Source organism: Filicampus tigris, chromosome 11 (assembly GCF_054856515.1).
Source record: "Filicampus tigris isolate MCC_2025a chromosome 11, RoL_Ftig_1.0, whole genome shotgun sequence".
Taxonomy (NCBI): domain Eukaryota; kingdom Metazoa; phylum Chordata; class Actinopteri; order Syngnathiformes; family Syngnathidae; genus Filicampus; species Filicampus tigris.
Window position 1 is genome coordinate 6,882,977 of NC_141227.1, and position 25,566 is coordinate 6,908,542.

Consider the following 25,566-nt stretch of genomic DNA (forward strand, 5'->3'; position numbering starts at 1 on the left):
TCCAACACGCCACCGGCAGCACACTGCTGCTCTTGCTCCCCGCAAAGCAGTCTGTGAGGAGTCCAGCGCGCAGGTCGCCCGGCTCTGCTCTGCGCTCACGTTTTCTGTCCTTCCTGCACAGCTTCCACTTTTCTTGTCGTTTTCACTTTCTCCGTAGCTCTGTCATGCATTTTGGACGGCGTGGATGTCAAGGCGTAAACTTTATAAGAAGAAAGTGCGGCGCGCGTATATCGCGTCGTGACCGCAGTGAGCGCGTTTGACGTAAAGTTGACCATACGACCCAAATCCGGATTTTGCCTGCGTTACAGACATCCAGCAAGTAGTCAGCACTGTGGTCATGGACAATGGAGGCTCTCAGTCTGTCCGTGAACGCGGTGTCCTACACTGTGGCGGCTGAGCTGAGTCCGATCGATGACCCGTTCACCGGACCCATCCAGAACATCGCGTCATGGAACTTCACCATTTTGGCGCTGCTCATGTTTGTGGTCACCTCTCTTTCTCTGAGCGAAAACTTCCTCGTCATGTTTGCCACATACAAGTTCAAACAACTCAGACAGCCACTGAACTACATCATAGTCAACTTGGCCATAGCTGACTTTCTAGTCTCCCTCACGGGAGGACTCATAAGTTTCCTGACAAATGCCAGAGGTTATTTCTTCCTGGGCCGTTGGGCTTGCGTGGTGGAGGGCTTTGCTGTCACTTTTTTCGGTAGGTGCATGTCTTAATTAATTACTTTTATCAGTTGCATGGTTGTGTCACACAACTGACTTGGATATTTTGCAAAATACACCAAGCTGTGTCTCTTTGGAGTGTGCAACAAGTTTTTTGATTAAAGTTGTTTGTAGTGGATCGTTGGTTTTGACTGACACTCAGATATTAAATTGCATGATGATTATTGAAGTTGTGTTATTAAATGGTGTTGAAATGGAGTGCATTAATTACCCTGAGAGGGGTTGTGCACTCATATTGTACGTACGGCGAATACAGGTTAGATAAATTGGCCAGTAATATCATGATTTGCTCGTATTGGACTTCTCTCTTAAAGATCAGAAACTCCAGGTTAGACTGCATTAATAAAGTGGCCGCATTTGACTTGAGATGACCTGTGTCTTGACCTATCCAAGACAAAATGACATACTGGACTTGCTTCAGCCTTGAAGGTTTAAGACTTGAGACTTATTTAAGACTTACTCACGAGTGACTAGATCCATCTCTGTTTCTGCATCAACTTAAAGCTGCATGTCTCAGTGTTAGAACAGTTTTTTCGTTTTCTAATACCGGGATGATTAACCCTTCTTTGCGCACTCATTGAAATACTATGAATTTAAAAAAATAACTTTAGAGTGTTATTGGGGTCGATAAACAGAGTTAAATAAATCGGAAACATAATTAATACTTCATCATATTAATAATGAATTAATTATTTAATATTTTATAATTCATATCACGGCGGCACGGTGGTCGACTGGTTAGCACGTCCGCCTCACAGTTCAGAGGTCGTGGGTTCGATCCCGGCTCCGGCCTCCCTGTGTGGAGTTTGCATGTTCTCCCCGTGCCTGCGTGGGTTTTCTCCGGGCACTCCGGTTTCCTCCCACATTCCAAAAACATGCATGGTAAGTTGATTGGATACTCTAAATTGGCCCTAGGTGTGATTGTGAGTGCGGATGTTTGTCTCTGTGCCCTGCGATTGGCTGGCAACCAGTTCAGGGTGTCCCCCGCCTACTGCCCAAAGACAGCTGGGATAGGCTCCAGCACGCCCCGCGACCCTTGTGAGGAGAAGCGGTACAGATAATGGATGGATGGATGGAATTCATATCACAGCCATGTGATCTGTGGGGGTGATCTCTTTTGAATGGTTGAGTGAGGACCACATGGTTCTTGATCTCACTGAAGTACAAGAGGGTGGCCATTTGCTAAGGGTGCGCAAAAGACCAAAAACAGTCACTTGCCCTATAGAGGGCGAACAAAACGCTCCTCATGAGACAAAAGTTGCATGTCTTCATCAGTACTGATCCAACATCTGTTTCTACTCTCCGTGCCAAAATAGACCAGCAGACCCAATTCTTTTTTTGTTTGAATGTTCATACATTAAAAATATTCATCAAGGAGCACGCTCAATTACAGATTTTACTCAGGATAGTCTCTGAAGAATATTAAAATAGACTCACTTATAAATACGCACTTGGCTTAACAATCTATAGCATCCAGTAAATTGTCTCCTGTAATATTTGGATGAAAAAAAAAACAACTTTTTTTTTTTTTTCTATTGAGAGCTCATATTAAGAACCTCTCCGACAGTACTAACGCCTCTTAGGATAGATAGAGATATATTTCATTCATGTATGATACACACCAAACTAATAATTTATATGCTGTCAAATTACAAGATGGCAGTAAAAGGCATTGATCGATACATGCCGGTCGCATACTTTTTCTACAGAAAGTGTCCTATCTCTCTCTCTCTCTCTCTCTCTCTCTCTCTATATATATATATATATTATAAAATGTCAAATTTAAAATAGTGCTGTCAAACAACTACATTTTTTAAACTAATTAATCACAAAATGTTCCTCAATCGCGATTAATCGTATTTTTTTCAACTACAATTTTATACGAAGCTTGGAACCATTATTTACTTGCGTAAAATCTTGTGGAAATGTGGAAAAAAATACAAGTATATTTCGATTCAAAGACTTTCTTTGATCCTCTTCTTCATCTTCAAAAACTTATTCCATCCATACATTAACGATACCGCTTATCTTCACAAGGGTCGCGGGGAGTGCTGGAGCCTATCCCAGCAGTCTTCGGGCAGTAGGCGGGGGACACCCCGAATTGGTTGCCAGCCAACCGCAGATCACACAGAGACAAACAAACATCTGCACTCACAATCACACCGAGGGGCAATTTAGAGTGTCCAATTAACCTACCAAGCATGTTTTTTTTGGAATGTGGGAAGAAACCGGAGTACCCGGAGAAAACCCACGCGGGCACAGGGAGAACATGCAAACTCCACACAGGGAAGCCGGAGCCGGGATCGAACCCACGACCTCTGAACTGTGAGGCAGACATGCTAACCAGTCTCCCTGAATAAGATTATTTTCCAGTAAAATACAACAGTTGAACGATACACCAAAGACGTACAACTAATATGGTATTTGAATTTGGCTGTGCAAAGTGTGCAAATTATTTTGGATTTCTTCAATGAGCCGTCAAGCAACTTTTTAAAGTAAAACTATGTAAAAGTCCATCTTTGCGGCATTGACTCTCCTCTAGGTTTGGCTGCATAGTGAGCAGAGGTCAGCTGATAAAGCAAATAAATAAAACTGAGTTAACTGAGTTAATTTTTTTTAGTGCGTTATGAAATTTAAATTAATCTCCATAGTTAATGCTTTAATTTTGGCAGCCCTTATTTAAAGCATTAACTACGGAGATTAATTTAAATTTTCTAACGCACTAAAAATGTTTTTAATTATTTTTAAGTTGAGTGAAAAGCATCTGACAGTAATGATGTGAATTTCCTAAAAAATATATTTTCCCCTTTACTAAAATGTCATAAGTTAATTGAAATGCTGTCAGTGTAAAAATGTTTTGTGTACCTACGTAGCCCACTTCTTGCCTAGTTCTGTCCTAGTACTGCAGTTTTATTGTGAAAGCAAGCCCATGCAGTTTTAAATGAATTACCCTCTTCTTATGTGACATGCCAAATACTGACCACTGGACCAGGAACAAAGTCTGTGTGCCCAGAAAGCTGAATTTCCCGCATTCAGCAGATGTTAGTCATCTATCACTGTGCACGCCTTATCATAAGTGAGTTACCAGAACTGAGACCACAGATAAAGTTCAGCTAAGTCAGTGAATTGGTCTAAGATCTGTGCCGAGCGTCTGCTGAGGTCAGAATAAAGTAAGAATTGATTCCGGCATGGATTTGATAATAAAGTTAAAAGTCCTGCTTGGGCACCATGCATGGGTTACAGAATGAAGTCAAAGGACATCAGTTACAGAACTTGGAAATGTTGCTGTCAACACAAAATGTTACCCTGCAGAGAATAAGAATAATCTGATGTATGTTATGCAAAAGTAAGTTTCCTGTATTATTAGCTAAAGTCCTTTCAGTAAAATTATAGCCTACTGTGCTGTGACCACTTCCTAACAGAAAGGATCAAGGTATTGAGTTAATATATGTTCTGATATCACTGAAAGTACAAATTAATCTTAGCCCAATATTATTAAATTAAAATTATATATATATAGATATATATCTATATCTATATATATGTATATGTATACATATATATATATATATATATGTATATGTGTGTGTGTGTGCGATTTGTTTGACATTAACGAATAGTCATGAAATTATTCAAATGTTGCATTTGAAATTTTACATTTTGTGATGTAATCTTATGAATTAAAGACAAAAAATGTGACTTCTTTTGTAAGTGTATGTAAATCATCACTGATCACGCCTAGGGCACCACACTGGCTTGGGCACTGCTGTGTATAATTACGATGAGGAGGAGGTGGCACAGGCAAAATGAGAGGTGATGGCAAAAATGGATATTTTCCGCTTGTGTGAATTTTAAAAAATGTCCTAAGCAAAAAATAATGCAACAAATCTTTTGTGCTGGCCTTTTCCAGAACATTTTTCTTGGGTGTGCTGTCCTTAGATTCAAATACAATGTTGCTTTGGATGAGTACTCAGAACAGAACAAGTTAAAAAAAAGAAAGTTATGCTATGCTGGCTTCACCTTTCTGTAATTCGGTAATTCAGTTTGTTTGCCTTTGAGTAACACTTCCATCACTTCAAAATTTATTTAGCCCTCCTAAATGTTCCATGGTGAAAATCATAGAACCCTCTCAAGTCCTCTTTTTAAATATGACTGCCTCCACCACTTTCACACCTGTTGCCAACAGTGCGTTGCAATTTAGTGCCTGATATTTGAGATCTTTGAGAAGATTTCAATCTTAGTACATCACCTGCACCACAGCCACCAACAGTGCGTGCACTGTGCAGTCTGTCAAACATGCAATTTAGCGGCAGCTATTTGGGATCCAAGAAAATTTGTCCCAATGTATTTCAAGGATGACCAAAAGAAAGCATCTTGCATAATACATAAGATCAAAGGGTACTCAAGTGATGTGTAATCAATAGCACTACACTGCAGTGAGAATCTAGTCTTGCTAAGTTATCTTTTAGGATCCGACAGGTGTAACAAACACTGTGGCCACCTGCCTTGGCATGTGGTGATACATTTGAATTTGATTAAATGAGCAGGATACAGGTCTTCTCAGTTATTTTGCTCAGGATGTCAGTAGTGAATAGATTAAGAAGACGGCGGTACCAAAATACTGTAGACGTTCGTGTGTATGTGTGAGACTTTCTTTATCAATGCGCTCTTTTCGCTACTTATTGTGGGCTACCAAAAAGTTAACAGACGCAAAAAGTGTTAATTTCATTAGTGAATCTTTGTATCGGTTCATGTTTTAATGTGTGAACTATAATTGAACATCCTGGTTTCCACCACTCTCTTTTGTCCTCTACACTAAGCTCAGACACTGAGGGTCTGTGATTGTGCAGAGAAAGGTAATTACCCGCTTGGTGAGAGTGAGTTATTACCATAATTAAAGAGAGCTTTTTTTTAGTCCATCATGAGGCAGCCTAATTCAACCACCCTGGATCATTTAACTATTTCTAGCATCAGTAACTATACTTACACGCTTTTGGCTTGCCAGAATTGAGATCCGTTGTCAAACAATAATAAATAGCCGCACTGTAGGGGAAGTTATAACCAGGCCAACCCAGCGCCATATGCATCTAAGCATAATAGAATTAAACATAATAGCATTTTGAGAGGGAAGTCATTTCAAAGATATTAGCAAATGCAGAAATCACACACACTGAACATTATAACGTAAAACTTGTATGTAATTCGATTACTGTGTAAGATAACAAATGAGAAGCACTGAGCGGCAATTATTGCAGATATTATAGATGAACTTTGATGAACTGAGCATGGCGTCGTCTTCTGCAAAACAGTATGAGGGAAAGTTTGCACACTCTTTGGCGGGATTATGTTGCTCTGTCATTAGTTACAGACTCATCACCTCTGTCATTAGTTAAAGACTCATCTCGCACACACACACATAACTATCTATCTATCTATCTATCTATCTATCTATCTATCTATCTATCTATCTATCTATCTATCTATCTATCTATCTATCTATCTATCTATCTATCTATCTATCTATCTATCTATCTATATATATTAGGGCTGTCAAAGTTAAAGCATTAACGATGGAGATTAATTTCAATGTTATAATGCTTTAAAAAAAATTAATTCCGTTTTATTTACTGCTCACTTTGCAGCCAAACTTAGAGAGTCACTGTCACAAAGACGGACTTTTATGTAGTTTTACTTCCAAAAGTTGCTTGACGGCTCATTGGAGAAATCCCAAGTGATTTGCCCACTTTGTAAAGCCAAATTCAAATACCACATTAGTTGTACGCCTTTGGTGTATCGTTCAACTGTGTGTGGTGTATTGGTTAACAGTTGTATTTTCCAGGAAAATAATCGTATTCAAGAATCAAAGAAAGCTATTTGAACAGTCTTTGAATCAAAATATACTTTTATTTTTTTTCCACATTAATTCCAATATTTTACTGAAGTAAATATCGTTTCCAAGCTTTGTAAAAAAATGTAGTTGAATCATACGATTAATCGCAATCAATTATGGAAAACTTAGTTAAAATTAGTTAAAAAATGTTAATTGCTTGACAGCACTAATATATATATATATGTATATATATATATATATATATATATATATGTATATATATATATATATATATGTGTATGTATGTATGTATGTATGTGTGTGTGTGTTACATTGCATGACAGCGCATAGTTTCGTTAAAGTCAAGCTGGGTAATGATATGGCGCATGTTATTGTCCGTACATTCCTCTATACATCTTTAGTATTCTGTAGCCATGCCACTGTGACTGACATGCTGTTTGCCTCAGGAATTGTTGCCCTGTGGTCTCTGGCCGTTCTGTCCTTCGAACGATTCTTCGTGATCTGCCGACCTCTGGGTAACATCCGACTGCAAGCCAAACACGCTGTCATGGGTCTGCTCTTCGTCTGGATCTTTTCCTTCGTTTGGACCTTCCCTCCAGTGCTGGGCTGGAACAGATACACTGTCAGCAAGATTGGAACAACCTGTGAGCCTGACTGGTGAGAAACATCCTTGTCTCATTTACATTATACTGTAGGCCAGTGATTCTCAACCAGTGTGCCGTGGCTCATTAGTGTGCTGTCAGAGAGCATCAGGTGTGCCGCGGTAAATTATCCAATGTCAATTATTTTGACAAAGAAAATATATTCCTAACAAAAAAACGGTGTTGTTCATTTATTTATGCCAACCACGTATAGCAACAGACAAAACAAAATGTTCTTCCACTAGATGACAGAAGTTTCGTAATGACGCTATATAGCCACTTTTTATGAATCATTTTGCTAAGTGGTGTGCCATGAGATTTTTTCCCGATGTGAAATATGCTCCTTGGCTCAATAAAGGTTGAGATACACTGCTCAAGGCTATGCAGATGAGACACTCAAAATCAGCTAGGGTAGGCTCCATCTCAATCACGACCCTAATGAGGTCATGCGCTATAGGAACTGGATGTATCAATACGGTAATTCAGAGATATACAGCACACTGTACAAGTCACAAGATTTTTGGTTTCAATGATACTTTAACAGAACAGTAAACAGAAAGGCAGATTCGGGTATTGGCAATGACATTAATTTGTGTTACATTCATTTTAGGTTTAAGAGAGTAACGTTTTGTCAATTTCACCTGTACCAGAGAAGACATCATGAGAATTATTTTCCATTTTAGCTTGTATAAGCTTCAAATTCAAATAAAGCGACAACAAATCTGATGGTGGGTGACAACTTGCCCAAGTCTGTACGGTTAAAATTTAAACTACAGTATACACTAATTATTATTTACTCAGCTGAATTCTGGAGGCACTAACCAATTTTACTAGATTTAATACACAAATGATTTCTTAAACTGCATAAGATGTCTGTTTGTCAATGTATCCTACCTCTCAAATTAGCCTGTATTTGGGATATAGCGAATTTACCTGCTATTAGGCTTGTCAAAAATATGGATACTTCGGTACTTACTCGATACTAAACATTTTGAACGGATACAATACTAGCTTGCTGTGGCATTGATATTACCGATACCAAACCACTGACTTCGATACCAACAGCGCTTTGCCAACGTCTGCTCCTAATGGTCTGCTGCTCCCGCACACACTGCAGAAGCCTGCCCCGTGCGACCGCCCCTCCCTCCCTGCTCTGCCGAGTGCAGACTGCTCGTCGACTCCCTAGTTAGGCGCACGCATGAGCTACAAACGAAGTACTACCGATTAGAAAAAAAAGTGTGTGCCCCGGGCTCCTGCAGCCGAAGCCGTGTCGCAATAACACGGAAGCTTGCCCCTGGTCCTTTCGGTCCTTTCGGTCAGTGACTCTCAGCGTGCGCCCGGCCCTTCCCACGGATCTCCCCAGCAGCCGCTGCGGTGGCAGCGGTCGCCCTTCGCGGGGTCGCTGATCCTGCTCGGGCCGGGCCGGCCTGGCTGGCTCATTCGGCCGACGCCGAGCCACAGAATGACGCGATGCGGCTCATGACCCAAAGTCAGAATCGGCTAAGTACGTCTAATGGCAACATTGAACCAACAAGTTCAAAACGCAAATGCACATATCCAGCTAATATTTATTTTATAGCATACGCAGCTGTAGCATATACAGGAACACTGTACATACATATGCATGATATGTTTACATAGACTGCTTGGATTAGATAGACTTCCTTGCTTGCCCATAAAATGCAGCGCTGTGTTTGTCATATATATTTTATTTCTAAAGCAAGACAAGGTTAGCCAAGTGTTCAGTAGCATGTTTTCAGTAACAGCTGCATTATTGTAATTGTCTTGAACTTCTCAAAAATAGAGCTCTTGAGAAAAATAATACGAGATAATAATGCAAAAAAATGTATTAAAATCAATACTGGTTTAAGACAGCCCTTTGAGTAATCCATGGTAAAGTTCACAAATAGTAAAAAGTTCATGAAATTGAAGAACAGAGAAGTTTATGTGATTTGTCCAAAAATAAATCCTTCTATTTTTTTTGTTAAGAATCGGAATTGCGAATCCTTAGGAACCAGAATTGAATCAAAACATCGGAACCGGAATCGTCCAATTCAAACGATGCTCAACCCTACCTGCTGCTGTTCTGGATAGCCAATAACTGAAAGTATTTTAATTTTTTTTTTTTTTTTATCATTACTATTATTATTATCTGTGACTTGTTGGTTTGCCTTAATAGATAAACATGTGGGTCTAGATCAGGGGTCTTCAATCCTGTTCCCAGAGGGCCTACCTGTTTTCCATCCGTCCCTGCTGCAACACACACCTGATTCAAATGATCCGGATCGTTTTGCAGCTTCTGCAGACCTTTGGTGAATATCTGTAGCAGGGAGAGATGGAAACAGGCAGGACACCGGCCCTCGGGGAACAGGATTGAAGACTCCTGGTCTAGATACTCAGACAACTTACAGATTTTGTTGTCAATTTATGTCACTGTAAGTGGTGGGTGTTATTCTTTTTCACTACCTCAAACAACTTGAAAAAGATGTGCCATTGGTGTTGCACAGTATGGTTATTTCTTTGCACTAGTTCAGACAATTTATAGACTAATAATTGTTTTTTTTATGTGTTTTGTTCTATGCACTACTTCCTTTGTTTTGCACTACCCCAGGCTCAGACAACTTAAAATGTGTCATTGGTTCCAGGCATTTACTGTACAGAGGGTTGTCGAAGTTAAATACTGAAGTTGTGCTATTTTTTTGCACTACCTCTTAAAAAAACGATTGTATTAATGATAATTTAAGTTTTTGACGATAAAAAAAGTTTTACAGTAAAAAAAAGAAAAAAAAAAGCCTGTGCTTTAATTTGTTCCATGTGGTATCAAAATGGTATTGAGTACCGATACTGAACCGGGTATCGGTATCAAAGTTGAAATTCTAGTATCGTGACAAGCCTACCTGCTATAAAGTTTCTGACAGAATGTTCTTTGGACAGACGAGGCAAGCCTGGAGCTTTTTCGGATGCAAAAAATAAGTATACAAAGAAAGGAACACTGCACCTACTGCTAAATGTGGTTGACTCTCGGTCATGTTCTGAGGCCGCTTTGCTGGGTCTGGGCCCTGCAGTTTGTCTTTGATCTTGCAAGGTAAAATAAAATCTCTGGACTTATTCAGGCAAAAAAAAGAAGCAATGCCTACTTTCATTAGTTACATGTTCAGTACTTTTAAAATATACAGTATGTAAATTGTGAGTTTTGCTAATTTATTAGCAAAAAGTTATTATAAAGTTATTTTGGAGACCACCACAGCCTTTTCTTTCATCAAATGAAAGGGCAACAAAAATGTGACCCACTTGAGTAAATGAATAAATAAATAAAATTCTTTAGAGCTGTACTTGATCTCATCATGTGCCAAAAAAAAGTAAAAATAAATTGGTTTTAATTTTCTTTTCTTTAGCTGACAAACTGTTAACTTTGCAAGAACAACTGTGATTGCAGTAAAGATGTCAAAGTCTTAAGTACATCGAGAGGATTTACGCAAATTAGAACATAAACTATCAATTCAAAAACACAATGAGTTTTTGGGCTAAATGTAGTTATTTTGCTTCCATTAATTCCAAGCTGAGAGAGCAAAAAGTCTTGCATGTTGTGGTTTAAACAATATGTTACTAGAATGGGCATGAGTGACTTGTGAGTCATAAACAGTTAAAGGATGCTCGGTTAACATTGTGGTCTCCATTTATTTCTAATTTGCTATTGCTATTAGTGAAATGCACATAAAATGAATATGGTTGTATAAAATTCAGACTACTTCATAATTAAAAAAAAAAATGCACATCATTTTATCATCATCAACATCAGTTATTGCAATTAGCATTAACTGAATAGTGAGCACAGTGCCATTTTTAATGGTATGCTGTTTTAGCAAAACAAAATCAAAAGACTTAAGCCTTGAGTAATAAATGAATGCATGAATGGGTCTCAAGGTAAAAGTCAAGAAGTGAGCACTGACCTTGGCCTTAAGGGTGCCATCTGAGTAATGCTTGAATCAAGGCATGCAGATGGGGGATTGGCTATCAAACTGTGAGGAAAACACTGTTCAGTTGAAGTCTTAAGGATACACAAACACTGAGTACGTCATTCATCTCTGGCTGTGAGTTCTGTGAGAAAACATAGGTAGCTGAAGGAAAGAATGTTCACACATTTGCAGGATGCATTTTAAAAGCCTTGAACACATCCTTATGTCACTAAGTGTATTTGAATATAGAGTGTTGGTGTTTTGAAATACTCAAAACCACACACTCAAACATGGGAGGTCGTTTGCAGACTGATGTGCTTAAGAAGAAAAAGAAACAAAACGACTGCCCATATTCAGCCGCTTGCTTTCAAATTGGAGTCTTACAAATTACTGAGTAGACAGACACACATATCAAGTAATTGAAAATTATGTGTTCTTACAGCCTGGACTAGAGACAGCTGGAGAGCCATATGGAAAAATGAAGCCAATGCAAAAGTTACATAAAACTTAGACTCGTTTCTTGGCCAGTAGGCTAACACTTGAGATTCAGGGCTCTAAATTCGGACCCGGAGCAAGTCTGGCATGTAACGCAGTTTTAACTGTGTGGGCAACACCAAGTCTTGGTATTTTCACAGTGACACGCTGCTTGGTGCACTTAGAAATGGGTGTTTTGCATCTATATAGGCATGAACACAGTCGGCTTGCTTCACATTCCCTTTCAAATTGGCACGCGAGATGCGCATAGTCCTTGACAAGGTCGAAGCACTCAGAGACCACCTTCTACCCTAATGCTACGAGTCAATGTGGAACCACTTCCACACACACCCATTGCTGTGCCGCGGGTATAGGAGGGTAATTTTAAAAATACAATTAAGATAATGACAATTATAATGCGATAAATGAATTGATTTCTACAATGATTCAGAAGGTTCAATTCACGGTGTTGTCATATTAACAGCAGGAATCAAATACAATAACATTCACCCACACATGTCAGCGCAGCGCAGAATCTGTCCGCCTGCACCTTGATCGAACTCACCAAAATTGTTGCCACCAAATTGTCAGCGGCACTGGAGGCATGTCAAAGAAAATGCCCTCGGTACGCCGAAATGCCCAGCAGTGCCAAAAACGCGAAATGAGGCTTCAACTGGCCTGGAAATTATGATGCGCCCGTTTTTACGCTCGACTGCGCCTGTGTTATCTATGAATATAGAGCCCTCAGAATCAGACAGGAAATCACACACTCTCATGTCAGAATCAACTATAAATCACAACTTGGCTGACATTTCATGACAAAAAATGTCCCCCTTTTTGGATCAGGTGTAAATCTTCACATTGTTTAGAATCAAACATAGTGGTTGTGCATAGCTGAATACATTTTTTGTCTAGATTATTTGCAAGTATTGAATATAGCCCCACACAAATGCACAAACATACATAGCTGGGCATTTTACTAGAAATTTCCTGTCCTGGTCTGTTTATCACTTTTATCGTCTGTCTATCCGCCTTTTTGTCCGGCCGGAAAAACAATAAGAATAAAAATAAAAAAGTAATCACGTCTTCTTTTAGGACCTTAAAGCTGTCAAAAAGCCTCTGCCGCAGCCAACGGGAATCGGAAACCTTGCCGCCACCATTGAAGCCTCACCGCGAAAATGGACGATAGATGATTACCGGTACATAGATGGAAAAAATGGGTTTCTGACTACGCTTGGTCAGTTTATTTTTTTTAAGTTTCAGTCTTTTTTTTTTTTTTTTTTAATCACCTACAAAATGGGCGTCCGTCATGGGCGGATAGACGGACTGGTCCGTTACATAGGCGGAATGCCGAGCTCTGCAAACATACATGCAACAAGTGTCAGATGAGGGGGCAATGCAAATTATTGTGCCCCTTGAGCAATCAGGGTGTCCAGTGACTTGTTCAATGTTACTAAAGCAGCCAGATTACTTTGGTCCAAATTAGAGGTCTCCAATAAACGATCATTTTAAAGTGGAACAGTTTAATTCCATTCAGTGCACTCACATCTTCTAAATCAAACCACTTTCAAATTGGTTCAAATCAAAATCAAGATTCACATCGGTCTTTGTTACACCTCTAGTCCAAATATTTGGTCTTGAATCTTGCACCCTTCCATCCCCAGCCAGGTACCCAAGTTACCCAACTTTTACTGAACTGCTGCTACTTTTAACACTGTTCCGAATGTTCTCTAAAATAATTGGCCATGCAAAAGCGGCCCTCTTACCTCTTAGTAAACAACTGTGTCACAAAATATTGTTTGGTCTCAAAATAACAGGCAGTACTAGGTGAACTTCTGAAGGTGTAACTCACACATCCTCTAATACATTTTCAAGAGCACTTGTGTTAGGAAATGAGTCTAATTGATTAAAACAGGTCTTTTTTTTTGCCATTTTTGCATTATATTGAAAATTCGTTTGGCAGCATTTTATAATGCACTGCAACTATATACAGCAGCAACCTCAGAGGATAAGGAGAAGTTGCAGTGGATAACAGCAGAGACCTGCTCTGAGCATGTGTCAATTAATTTACTGTAATTTATCCTGGTCAGGGTTACAGATGACTGAAGTCTATAACACCACATCACACCACAAAGCTAAAGTCCCGTTTTATTTTAATTTTTTTTAGCTAGCAGGTTAATTATGTTCAATCGCTGCATTGAAGAGGGCATAAAACACTTTTAAGGGTTTAAGTTATCAGCCAGATCAATTTCCTGTCAAGGTGAGAATCATTTGGAATTGTGCACATGTAAACTGTGTTTTGAGGCCCACTGATTTTAGTAGTTGTAGTGTATTATGATGTTATGTCCCCTTTCCTTGCCTCCATTGTCGATTCTGACCCATTTAAGGTCTACTGCGGTTAGTTGCGTTATTTTTCTGCCACAATTCCAAATAATAGAAAGTTTTGCGCACTAAAAGATATTTATGGAAAAACTCCCATTTGTATTTTGTGCAAAAAATTATACTCAAGTTAAAAAACTCAAGCTTAGATCGAACAATAACCAATAATGTGCTTCAGGTTATTGTTTTTCATGCTTAGAAATAAACATAATTAATACCACACAAGCTCTCCAGCTTGTGTGGTATTAATTGATGCTGCACTCTGTACGACTGTACTGTATATCAGAGGCTGCGTGCTGAAGATAATCACACCCAAAAAATGACCGATAGCTCAATGATGCAACGCAGTGTGCGATACCTTCCAGACTATGTTCGCAAGCCCCATTTGTTTGTTTTTATACTTTCTCAATAAAGCATGAAGAAAACTAGGTAGGTAACTTTAATCCCATTCCTTAGTGGTTGGATAATAAACAGCATATCAGAATCTGCCTTGCCTGACTCCTGATCGGTTGGCTTTGTGACACGTCACGCTGTATCATATTGAGCGAACATAAAGGTAGACTTGAGTGCTCAGGGAATGCAAGGCCGAGAGAGAGAGAGAGTGAGAGAGAGGGACAGAGAGAGACAGAAAGAGAAAGAGAGAGATGTCAACTTTCACTGGACTAAAGTATGACGTAGACATAAAATATTATAATATGTAATAATTAAAGATTACTGTATAAAAATTAAGTATTAGGAGATTTCATTGAATTGAAATTAAATGAAAAAAACAAACAAATATGTCAACAGAAGAATGGTATTTAGTTGAATGAAAAGCTAGAAAATATTAGTAAACAGTATACACAAATCACACAAAAAGTTCGAATGTATAAATGTTACAATGGTATATCACATTAATCAGTCTTGGGACGGAAAATATATGTACCAACATTTGCGACTTAAGATAGACACATATTGTTATTTGGACATAATTTAATTTCATAAATATTCGATACATATTCAAATGGAAGTAAATAAGATGGAGATTAAAAAAGTTTCTGAAAACTAAAGGAAACTTTTGGGGTGTAATACTGGGCCACATATGTACCCATGTAGAGTACGTGTGTTCAAAGATGTCAACATGAACTGGAATTCTTGGTGAAAAAACATTTTATTTTCTTAATTCTGCAACATTCCACATGCTGCAAATTACACTTACATGATATGAATATACCCTGGGGAAACACATATAAGAAGCGTCTACACAACATATAGAGGGTAACACATATAAGAAGCATCTACACAACATATAGAGTTTGTAATGAAGGTGTTTTGTTACACTAGCTTTTTCAAATTATTCAATGCTGTATGCTGGAAATGAAGGTTGTTTTAATTGCTGTGTGTCTACCAGGTATTCATCCAACATAACTGACCACAGCTACATCATCACCTTCTTCTCAACTTGTTTCATTCTGCCTCTTGGACTTATCTTCTTCTGCTATGGAAAGCTTCTGCGGAAGCTGCGGAAGGTCAGTGCGGCTTCTAATGCAACTGGGGAGCGAATGGCCTTGTTTTCATTTAAGAGAAAATATTTCTCAAGTCATGCATATAGTTACAGTCTCCCGCCCCTCTATTTGAGGACTGTTGTAATGTGAAGTGACAATGTAGTTCTGTATTCTTCATGGACAGTATATCTGTCAATTGAAAAGACAGTCATTATGTTTATTGCATTTCATTGCATTATTCGGCCCATCACAGATATGTAACGGAATTGCCATTCCAAAACTCAGTCAAAATCTTGCTTATTGACCTGCTGAGGAAGAGACCACCACACATGCTGATTTTTCTGACCTTAGTATACCAGTACTGCACATGCACTAGGATATGTAAAAGTGCATTTTAAGCACACTTTAATTTGACTTGTGAAGCCATATGAGCAATATCTAAAATCCAAATAGAATCAAGAAGCTTTTTCTTTCCCTCTAGGTGTCCCATGGTCGTCTGGCCAATGCCAAGAAGCCTGAGCGCCAGGTGACCCGGATGGTCATAGTCATGATTATAGCATTCATGGTGGCATGGACACCTTATGCTGTCTTTGCTATACTGGTTACAATTCATCCAAGCATTGAATTGGATGCAAGGTTGGCTTCCATCCCTGCATTCTTCTCCAAGACAGCTGCGGTGTATAATCCAATCATCTACGTGTTCATGAACAGACAGGTAATATTTCCTCTTATGAAGACATATCACTACATGTATACAGCACACGAAACTGCAGTGAATCCCAAGAAACATTGTTGGAGAAGTTTGCGTGGTTCTAAATAATGCACGTCATATGAATAAATAAAATGTGCAATTCAGTAGGTACAATTGTCCAGATGAGGCCCTTTTAAAAAATGCATAACCCACCTATGTAATGCTTGTAAAGTTGGCTATTGCTACTGCTAGGGATATTCAAGTCACATTTCTCTTGTTTAACTTAACACTGCACCGCCTAGGGTCGGCACGGTGGTCGACTGGTTAGCACGTCCGCCTCACAGTTCAGAGGTCGTGGGTTCGATCCCGGCTCCTGTGTGGAGTTTGCATGTTCTCCCCGTGCCTGCGTGGGTTTTCTCCGGGTACTCTGGTTTCCTCCCACATTCCAAAAACATGCATGGTAAGTTGATTGGACTCTCTAAATTGCCCCTAAGTGTGATTGTGAGTGCGAATGTTTGTCTCTGTGTGCCCTGTGATTGGCTGGCAACCAATTCAGGGTGCCCCCCGCCTACTGCCCGAAGACAGCTGGGATAGGCTCCAGCACGCCCCGCGACCCTTGTGAGGATAAGCGGTATCGATAATGGATGGATGGATGCACCGCCTAGAGTTGTTAGTGAGATTGAGGCAGTATTTGGCTCAACATAATTGATTGATCAAAGTATAATTTGCAGAGCTGGGCAGTCCGTCCCTGTGCGGTCCGACTTTTATTTTGAAGGCCGGGAAGGAGGGGATGTGTGGAAAATAACTTGTTGACTGCGACTTCGTCTGTCGTCTGTTAGACCCAAATAATTATACAATACGACAAAACCAACCCCGGGGCTCGCAATAGAAGTAAGCACACGCAGTTGGGGAACTAATAAAGTACCAGTGGCGCATTTTGAAGCGTGTTTGAAGCATGTCCACAGCGGGTTTGATTAGTAAATTAGCCAGCTAGTGATAATTAAAAAGCCTCTGCCGTTAGCATCCCTTCCGCAATCACGAACGCTTTTTTTTTTTGCGTCGGGGGCGGGGGCCGACAATGTTTATGAATATGGCCAGATGGTTGCATGGTCAAGTGCCCAGCTCTGATTATTTGTGTAAAAGAAGCAAATTGACAGGGAGATTAATACATGAAGCCATTGCTGAGGTGCCTATACTATATATACTATATGAATACAATACGACATGATACTTTACTATACCACTCTACTCTACTCTACTCTACTCTACTCTACTCTACTCTACTCTACTCTACTCCACTCTAGTCAGATGAGCTTGTGTTCCCTCTTTAAACGCAGAGGAACCCATCTCTTGTTTTCACTCATCCTGCCGTACTATACTGGATTTGGTGAATCCATTAAAAACTGTGCAGTCAAAAGTCAGACGAGTCCTAATGTAATGACAGAACTCGCATAGCTATACAGGAGTGCCGCAAAGCTGAAAGTAGGTGAAAGAAAGGCAAGCTGTAGGTTTCTTATCCAATTTTAAGACTGCTTAAGCTGGTTTTTTTTAGGTTTTTAGCGAATGCATTTCGCCAGATTAAGCCATCTCGCTCCTTCATGATTCCTTTACTCCTCATTTCTTTAAGGATGTCCTCCCAAGTATTGGTCAATTCGGTTGTGGCCATTATCAACAGCAGTCTGTCTTCTGGTGTAGTCCCCCAACAATTTAATTATGCTGCTCAAGAAACCTGATTTTGTTCAAGGTTTGCTGTTGAATTTTAGTCCCATTTCCAAGATGCCGTTGATTTAAAAGAATTCTGGAAAAAGTGTTACACACTCAGTTAAAATTTTTTTTGAATGGATATACTGTATTGCCGGCTCCAAACCAGCTGTATTTTTATAACAGCCGAGCAGCGCGAGAGCCCCACGGGACAACAGGTGCTCCACCAACTGTTTCTCATTCATCTATATGACATAATTTACATTAAAATATACTCACAAGAGAATTTTAATATTCAAAATGCCTTTGTTAGACACTCGGGCAGCAGGTAATAATAATTTTAATCGATGACGTCATTGGCAGAGCGCAACAAAGCGCAATCCTTCAAAATGCGTGCTCTCGTAGTTCTAATCGTATCAAAAACCTGGTAGCCCTGATGTTAACAAAACATAATTGCAGACTACTGTTCAGCAAATAGAGAACGACTGAGGTTAGCCTACATGCACAAGAGCGGAAGCCAAAGGGTGCAGCCCACATGGCCAAGTGCACTCGGCCAGAGTAGTACTGTGTCAGACACAACAAAAAGTAAATCTTATACTTCGTTGGACAGTTGCTTGTTGTGTGACCAAAAAAGCAGCAGAGTTACAAGCCGGCAGCGCCCGCCACCACTTTGGATTAGTCTTTTTTGCTGAGATCTTATTGGGGCAGGCTTATCTCAAATTCACTTTTCAGCAACTTTCTAATATAGCAAGCTAGTTGGTGAATGTCGTAAGGAAAGAAGGCAGGTGGGAATATAATGGGAGCAAAGCAGGCAGATCTCTTCAGTGGCGGTGGCGGGGCAGGGTCTAAAATGCTGCTGAGGTTGGCAGGATGACAGGTAGGCAAGGGGGAAAAATCTTGAAATACTAGCAGACCATGCATTTCTTATGCAAATGATTTTTGTAAGACATTTCAATCAACAATGAAATTGTTAAGTACTTTAGTCATTATCTATTGCATGACTGATACTTGTTGCTCACAATCAGGAAGTGATCAAGTCTCTCTGACCTGACTTGTGACTAGGTAAGTTTGCACTTTAAGCAGTTAAGGGATATTTAAATTCTATTTATGTGATTAAATGAGCTGGATTACTCTGACATAAGAAAGCCTTCAAGAGAGGTGTGTGTGTATTTGAGTGTGTGTATGATGTATGTCTGGCCTTTCTTACAAAGATTGCCTTTGTGTATTAATTAAGAATGTAATACATTATGATTATTGTTGTTATTATTTGCAGCAGCACCATCAGTGGTGAAGGTCACTTGCAGAGGGGTTATTGAGGGACTGGGTGACCCCAGTCATGGCGGTGGCATGGAGGAGGTGGTGCTGGTGCTGGTCTTGAAGGAGGAGGAGGAGGAAATTGTGGTCATGTTATTGAGAGAGAGGGAGGAGAAGGACGAGAATGGAGCAGCAACCAGCAATAACCAGACCGGTAGAGATGTTTGTCAGGCTGTTGTATTGAGGCCTCGCCATACTGCAGGAGAAACAAATAATATTCGGCCTTTGGTTGAAATCTCCGGGCCGAATTTCGGGCCCAGTACATCCCTGCCTGGCATTCACAGTTGATTAAAGTCAAACATTAGTAGGGTGGAACCTTTGAAATTTCAACGCCACATATGGAAAAGTGCAATACGAGTACAAAAACAAAAATGCAATTACTTAAAAACTATAACAATTAGATGCAAATCCAAATGGTCTCATGTCAAAGTCAACCTATTTGATGAAAACATGGAATCTCACATGATACAAATGTAAAATTACATATTACAAAACAGAAAAAAACAAAAAATCACTGTTCTTTTGGCACCACTTATCCATCTAAGGATTAATTATCCAAATGAGTTACTCACGTTTATGTAGTATTCATACAATGTCAGTCAATGTATACTATTGTCTCAAGGATGTTGACCTTTCTCAGCATTTTAGATTGAGATGTTGATTCAGTATAATGAACATGTGAAGAATAATTTGTAGGTCATTTGATCATTTGAAATGTGATAGAAAAAACACTCCTTAGTGACTGTTGGTATTTGGGTCTTTGGATTCTGTTTCTTTGTTTGTCTGAAGGCAGCCAGCACATGACGTTGAAATGATCAGAAACTGTTGAGGTCTTGGTTACACCAGGATGCTTTCTTAATATTATGTACCTAAACGTTATAAAAGGGAAATGTACGTGCAACACACCGCCAACTAAGTGTGTAATTGCATGAAAAAAAAAGCCATTAGATCAGACTCCCCTGCAGGGAACTGCATGCCGTCTGCATGTCCATGGGAGTGTCCTACTTCTTACTTCTTTAAATGGGTCAGCCTCTCTCAACATGAAAAGTAGATGTAAATAAGAACACTGAATCAAAACTCCTACTCCCTAAGCTAAGCAACCAGTACTTGAAGTCAAGTGACTTTTGTTACATCATGCTCAGAATAAGATTTACAATAATGCAATTACATTGAAGAAACACATGACAAACACAGTCTCTTATAAAGCAAGAACCTTTGGCGTAGGCCCTGGTCCAGGTCTGTGAAAGGGTCTTATCTCTGGAAAGGGATAATGTGAGCACAGTCTCCTAATGGTTAGCAGAATGTATTTACAGACTAATTAATGACACCAACTACAGAGAATCCTAGAAAAGTGCTACCATACTTCAATCCATGGCTGGATAAAACATCTTCCCGTGCTGCTACAATTTGCTCGTACACATAACTGGATGACTCACATGGACATATTCCACCAAACCACTTATGACCCTGATCAAGAAACGTACTAGTCGATACCCAAGGGCTCAAACTGAACTTAAACTTAAAGCTGTTCAAGATATGCAAAGACACAAGTACATTTACAGCTAAAATATGAACAAAAATTATATGGAGAATGAAGATAATTCACATTCAGAAACAAAAATGTTTTCCTCCACTTTCTCAAGGCAGGAATCGTAAACATATCACATTAATGATTCTCAAGTATGGTCATCTTATGACAGATTGTTCCTGGTTTGGTTGTGAATGTGGAGATGGCATTCAGCTGCTGCTCATTGGAGGTGTGGATCGATTCTAAAGACATGCAGGGCCCTGGGCCACCTTAAAACCTCTCAAAAATCTTAAACTATATTAAAATAACACTATATAAACAATGTGTAATTGCTTGCTTGATTGATTGGGTGATTGGTTTTACTGTTTTAATAAGTTAAAATAATTTTTAAAAAATCAAAATGACCTTTAGATTGCTTCTATTGTTCTTTATGCAGCCGTCAGAGAAAAAAATTTGGATACCTCTGCTATAAAGCTTTTTTTCATTGTGTAACAGACTTCACAAGTCTGGTAATCGGTACAACCCAAGGGAGGAAAAATGTGAGGTACCGGGCTTGGCTGTTCAATAGATTGGAATGTTTTATGGAGCTCATCTTACGTTGTAGGAGAACCTTCTACAAATAAATTGTGCATCAAAGGCTTAACAGTAGAGCCGACTATATTTATATTTAACTCAGCGAAGCGGAACATTTAGTGTATGTTTACATAGTGCACGTTCATACAGTTGTTGCGGCTTTGCATATTCAGATAATTGCATGCGAAGCAATGTCAGCACAAGAATTAATTGCTTTTAACACAAAGTGGGTCTCGGGGTGTTCAACTTAATACTCTGGGTGTCCTGCTGTCCGCCTTTTGCCGGTTGACTTGAACAGACCATCAATAGCTTCAGGTGGATCATGGTTTTGACCTAAATACAAGAGTTGATGATTCCACTCAATTGCAGTTTACAAACAACATTACAATATAAGGCTGAAATACTGTTCTCTGTGTACAAGTCTGTGACTGCATTGAAAACAAGTGGTTGTGGTTATGTGTAAAACCAACTCACACATTCAGCCAGCTATTTCTGTATTCAATGAAGTGAAAAGTGATATACCAAATCTGACTGCACAGAACTTGCAGTCCAGATAATTTCATAGCTCAATGCGCGTTTTCACCGAATCTGTTCTTCTTGGAACATTGTCAAAATGTTTCTCTTAAATGTATTCAAATCACAGTTGAAGTTGTTGTGTTAGTAAAATGTAAGCCCTTCAAAGTCCGAGGCCCCACAACGGCCCCATTTTCATGAGTGTGATATTTCTGTAATTCATGGCAGCATTTTTGACAACACTTGGCATATTAAGGGCGAAAATTTGGTACCACTTTGGTATGTTCTCTCACCTACTACTTCAGCGCTAATGATACTAAAATCCAAAATGGTGGTGTTGAGCAGGGTCATTTATTTGTTATTGCTGCTGTTCATTTCTGCTTGTAATGTAATGACATTGCAGATTCAATTGTCATTCAATGCCCCCAGTCACAATCGCCCGGCAATTTCACAAGTCAACTAGGATCGATTCCAGCTCTCACTCTGACCCTTACATGTTAAAAATGTGGATGGATGCACCTAAAAGAAGAAATTACGTTTTAAATAATTTTACTCAGTTTTTCTGGTTCTGTTTTGGGCTGAACTGAGCTTATTATAGGTTCATCTACAAATTGTACAACAATGCTGCCAATTAGAAGAAATTAGGCAGTAGAAAGAGGGACAACTAGTTCTCAACTTGATCTCGCTCTTGCCAGCCACCTATAGCAGGGGTTTTCAATCCTGTTCCTCGAGGGTCGCTGTCCTGCCTGTTATCCATCTCTCCCTGCTACAACACACCTGATTCATGAAATATATACTTTTTATACATGTCATGTCATGTCATCTTCCAAACCGCTTATCCTATATAGGGTCGCGGGGAGTTGCTGGAGCCTATCTCAGCCGTCAATGGGCGAAGGTAGACTACACCCCGAACTGGTCGCCAGCCAGTCGCAGGGCACACATAGACACTGTCACTGAGCGGGAATCGATCCCACGCTGCCCGCACACAACTCAGGCGTGTGTACCACTACACTATCAGCGGACCACTTTTTATACATTTTTAGTAAATTAATATTAACCTCCTAAGGCCCAAGCTGTTTTTATACATGCATTTTTTAAATTTCTTTTTGCTATTAGGGCTTATTGGAACCTAATTAGAAGAAAAACTAATCATCTTTTAGTTTTTTGTATTATATTGTACTGTATTTTGACTGTAGTATGAAATATTCTTCTGAGACCACAAGATGGCAATGTAAGTGCCCACATATGTGTCCAAAACACCCACAGTTCCACAGTGCACACGCTTGTGGACACAAGAGCTAGAAAGTGCTATCCACATATGTGGCTTTAGAAGGTTAAATTATTTTTGAATTTGTGTTTCTTTGTATGTGCTTTTTTATTTTATTGAATATTAAGAATGGTATAATTGTGGTTGTCTAAGCAAGACCTGAATTTCATATGATTCAGTTTGTCATTTTATTTGAATACACAATGTGTATTGTGCTCAGTGAGAGAAATATTCAGGCCCACCCTGATTTTTCCAGGCCCACCCATTAGCCACGTTCTGGCTACGCCCCTGCTGCAGACGCTGGATAAGTATCCTGATCATTTGAATCAGGTGTATTGCAACAGGGAGAGATGAAAAACAGGCAGTACATCGGCCCTTGAGGAACAGGATTGAAGACCCCTGACCTATAGTAACAGGCAGAATAATCAAATGCTCTTCCACTAGATGACAGAAGGTACATCATTAACATGTACCCACTTTAGAGATTTTCGGATCCAGAAAGTAAAAACCCCCAGCTGCAGTTTGTCTTGAGCCACAGGTGCTTCTAATCAACTGAGCTCATTTACCTGCCGGTTGAGTAGAAGCACCTGTGGCAAAAGCCAAACTGCAGCAGAATTTTTACATTCTGGACCTGGATTTCCCATCAATGATCCAATCTTTGTGAATCATTTTTGCTAAGTTGCGTGCTGTGAAAAATTTCCTAGTGTGAAAAATGTGCCTTGGCTCAATCAAGAGTGGAAAACACTAGAATCTCGAAGAACATAGAATTTCAAACAAGCTATATGAAACTAAGGACAGTCAAATGACGTTATTTAGGGTTTTGTGATTTTGTCATACTAAGTGTTCAAGTGTAGTGCTGGAAAAGAACACACTACACAGGACCATGTCTTGGTTCCCTACAAGAGCCTTTGGGATCAAGTCAGTCTGAATGTTAAACTAATCCAGAGTATACATTCTGTATAGCATATGATGAGGATCAATTGAATATGTTGTTACTTACTTAAAACTTAAAGCACATGGATGACTTGTCATGCTTTTGATTTGTATTTAGTTCAGGAAATGCATCATCCAGCTCTTCACCGGCATTGTGGCCATGCCAGAAAGCAACATGAACCAGACGTCAGAGCGACCAGGAACCACTGCGGACAGTCAAACAGGGGAAATGGCTGCCATTGCGGCACGTATCCCCATCGGTGGTGCAGCATCGCCCCGGTCTGAAGATTCTCCGACTGACTGTGGCTCCTTTGCTCAGCTCCCTATCCCCGAGAACAAAGTGTGTCCAATCTAACAGCGACTAACAGCAGGTCTACTCCAACATGTATTTCCTTGGAAAAACAAACAAAAAAAAAACTTTTGCCATACCGGAATTTTGGACTATACCAGTTGTTGTCATTCTTGAGAGGAGGGGTTGAGCTCAAAATATGAAGGCTAACCTTTTGTATTTCACATGCAGTCATGAGGAAACTGAAGTTCAAAAGCAAATGAAGCTTTCTGCTGAAGCGTGTTGAAACTGTTTGCTCAAAATTTGATTTGAAATAGCTCAAAATATTGGCAGAAAACAAACTGCAGATAGAAAGCTCAAAGCTTTACCCATTAGATACCTTAGAAACATGAGCTTGCCTTATACAGTATTTGTTTCTGCTGGTGGCTATCTTTGTTGTTCTCTTGACCACACCTGCACAACTTGTAGTGTGCCACAAACTGCAACCTGCACTTTAATCAACTTGATAGACTTTCACACAGTATCTCCATGCCAACAGAAGCTTCTGGAAAAGCACAGCATACGTTAGTTGAGGGCTAGTCAGTACTTTTCAAATACCAAAGTCCAGCCTTTCATCTACTGTATTTCCTTTGTTTTTCAAGCCCTGAGACGAACCCTGCAGAGGAATCATTGTTTTACTATGCTGTTTTGGTGCTTTACTTTGGGAGCACATCTTCAGTCAAATCCATACATCAAAAAAGTTAGAAACCCCCATCTGAATTCGTAGACTTTTGTTTTTGGTTCAGACTGTGTTGATTCGTGATGGGCAATACTATCATCAGTACTGCAGATGGTCAATGGGAGAAGTCCCTATTGCCTCGACTGCTGAGATGCAAAATGCAGTGAAAATGAGACCAACAAACACACAAAGATGCACACAATAAACACCCTGCTAAACTATATGGGCAATAGTATAGATTGACAAACATTTTAAGGAATTAACTCAGCAACATGAGCTGTGTGCAAACTTTCTCGGGTGGTGACTCTCCTGCTGAATAAAACAAATGACTCTAGGATGATAAATAAGACTACACTGTACTGTAGATTGGACCAAGGCTTATTTTGCTCGCTAGCATTAGCAGCTAGTAGCTCATAACTGCTGATTTAATACCCGATTTAGTTGCCATAACTGCACACACAGAAGTAATTGGGAAACACACATAATCCTGACTTGACACTTAATTGGAATGACCAACTTCCTT

The 25,566-nt window shown here is 39.6% G+C and overlaps 1 protein-coding gene across 1 annotated transcript; it reads left to right on the forward strand.

Moving 5' to 3' along the window:
* valopa (vertebrate ancient long opsin a) lies at positions 1-24,470 on the forward strand. Its single transcript, XM_086045017.1, has 5 exons — positions 1-708; positions 7,029-7,239; positions 15,423-15,540; positions 15,998-16,231; positions 24,155-24,470. Exons 1-5 carry the CDS (start codon positions 345-347, stop codon positions 24,389-24,391), a joined length of 1,164 nt encoding a protein of 387 aa, XP_085901143.1. The 5' UTR covers positions 1-344; the 3' UTR covers positions 24,392-24,470.
* Positions 24,471-25,566: the final 1,096 nt, after the last annotated feature.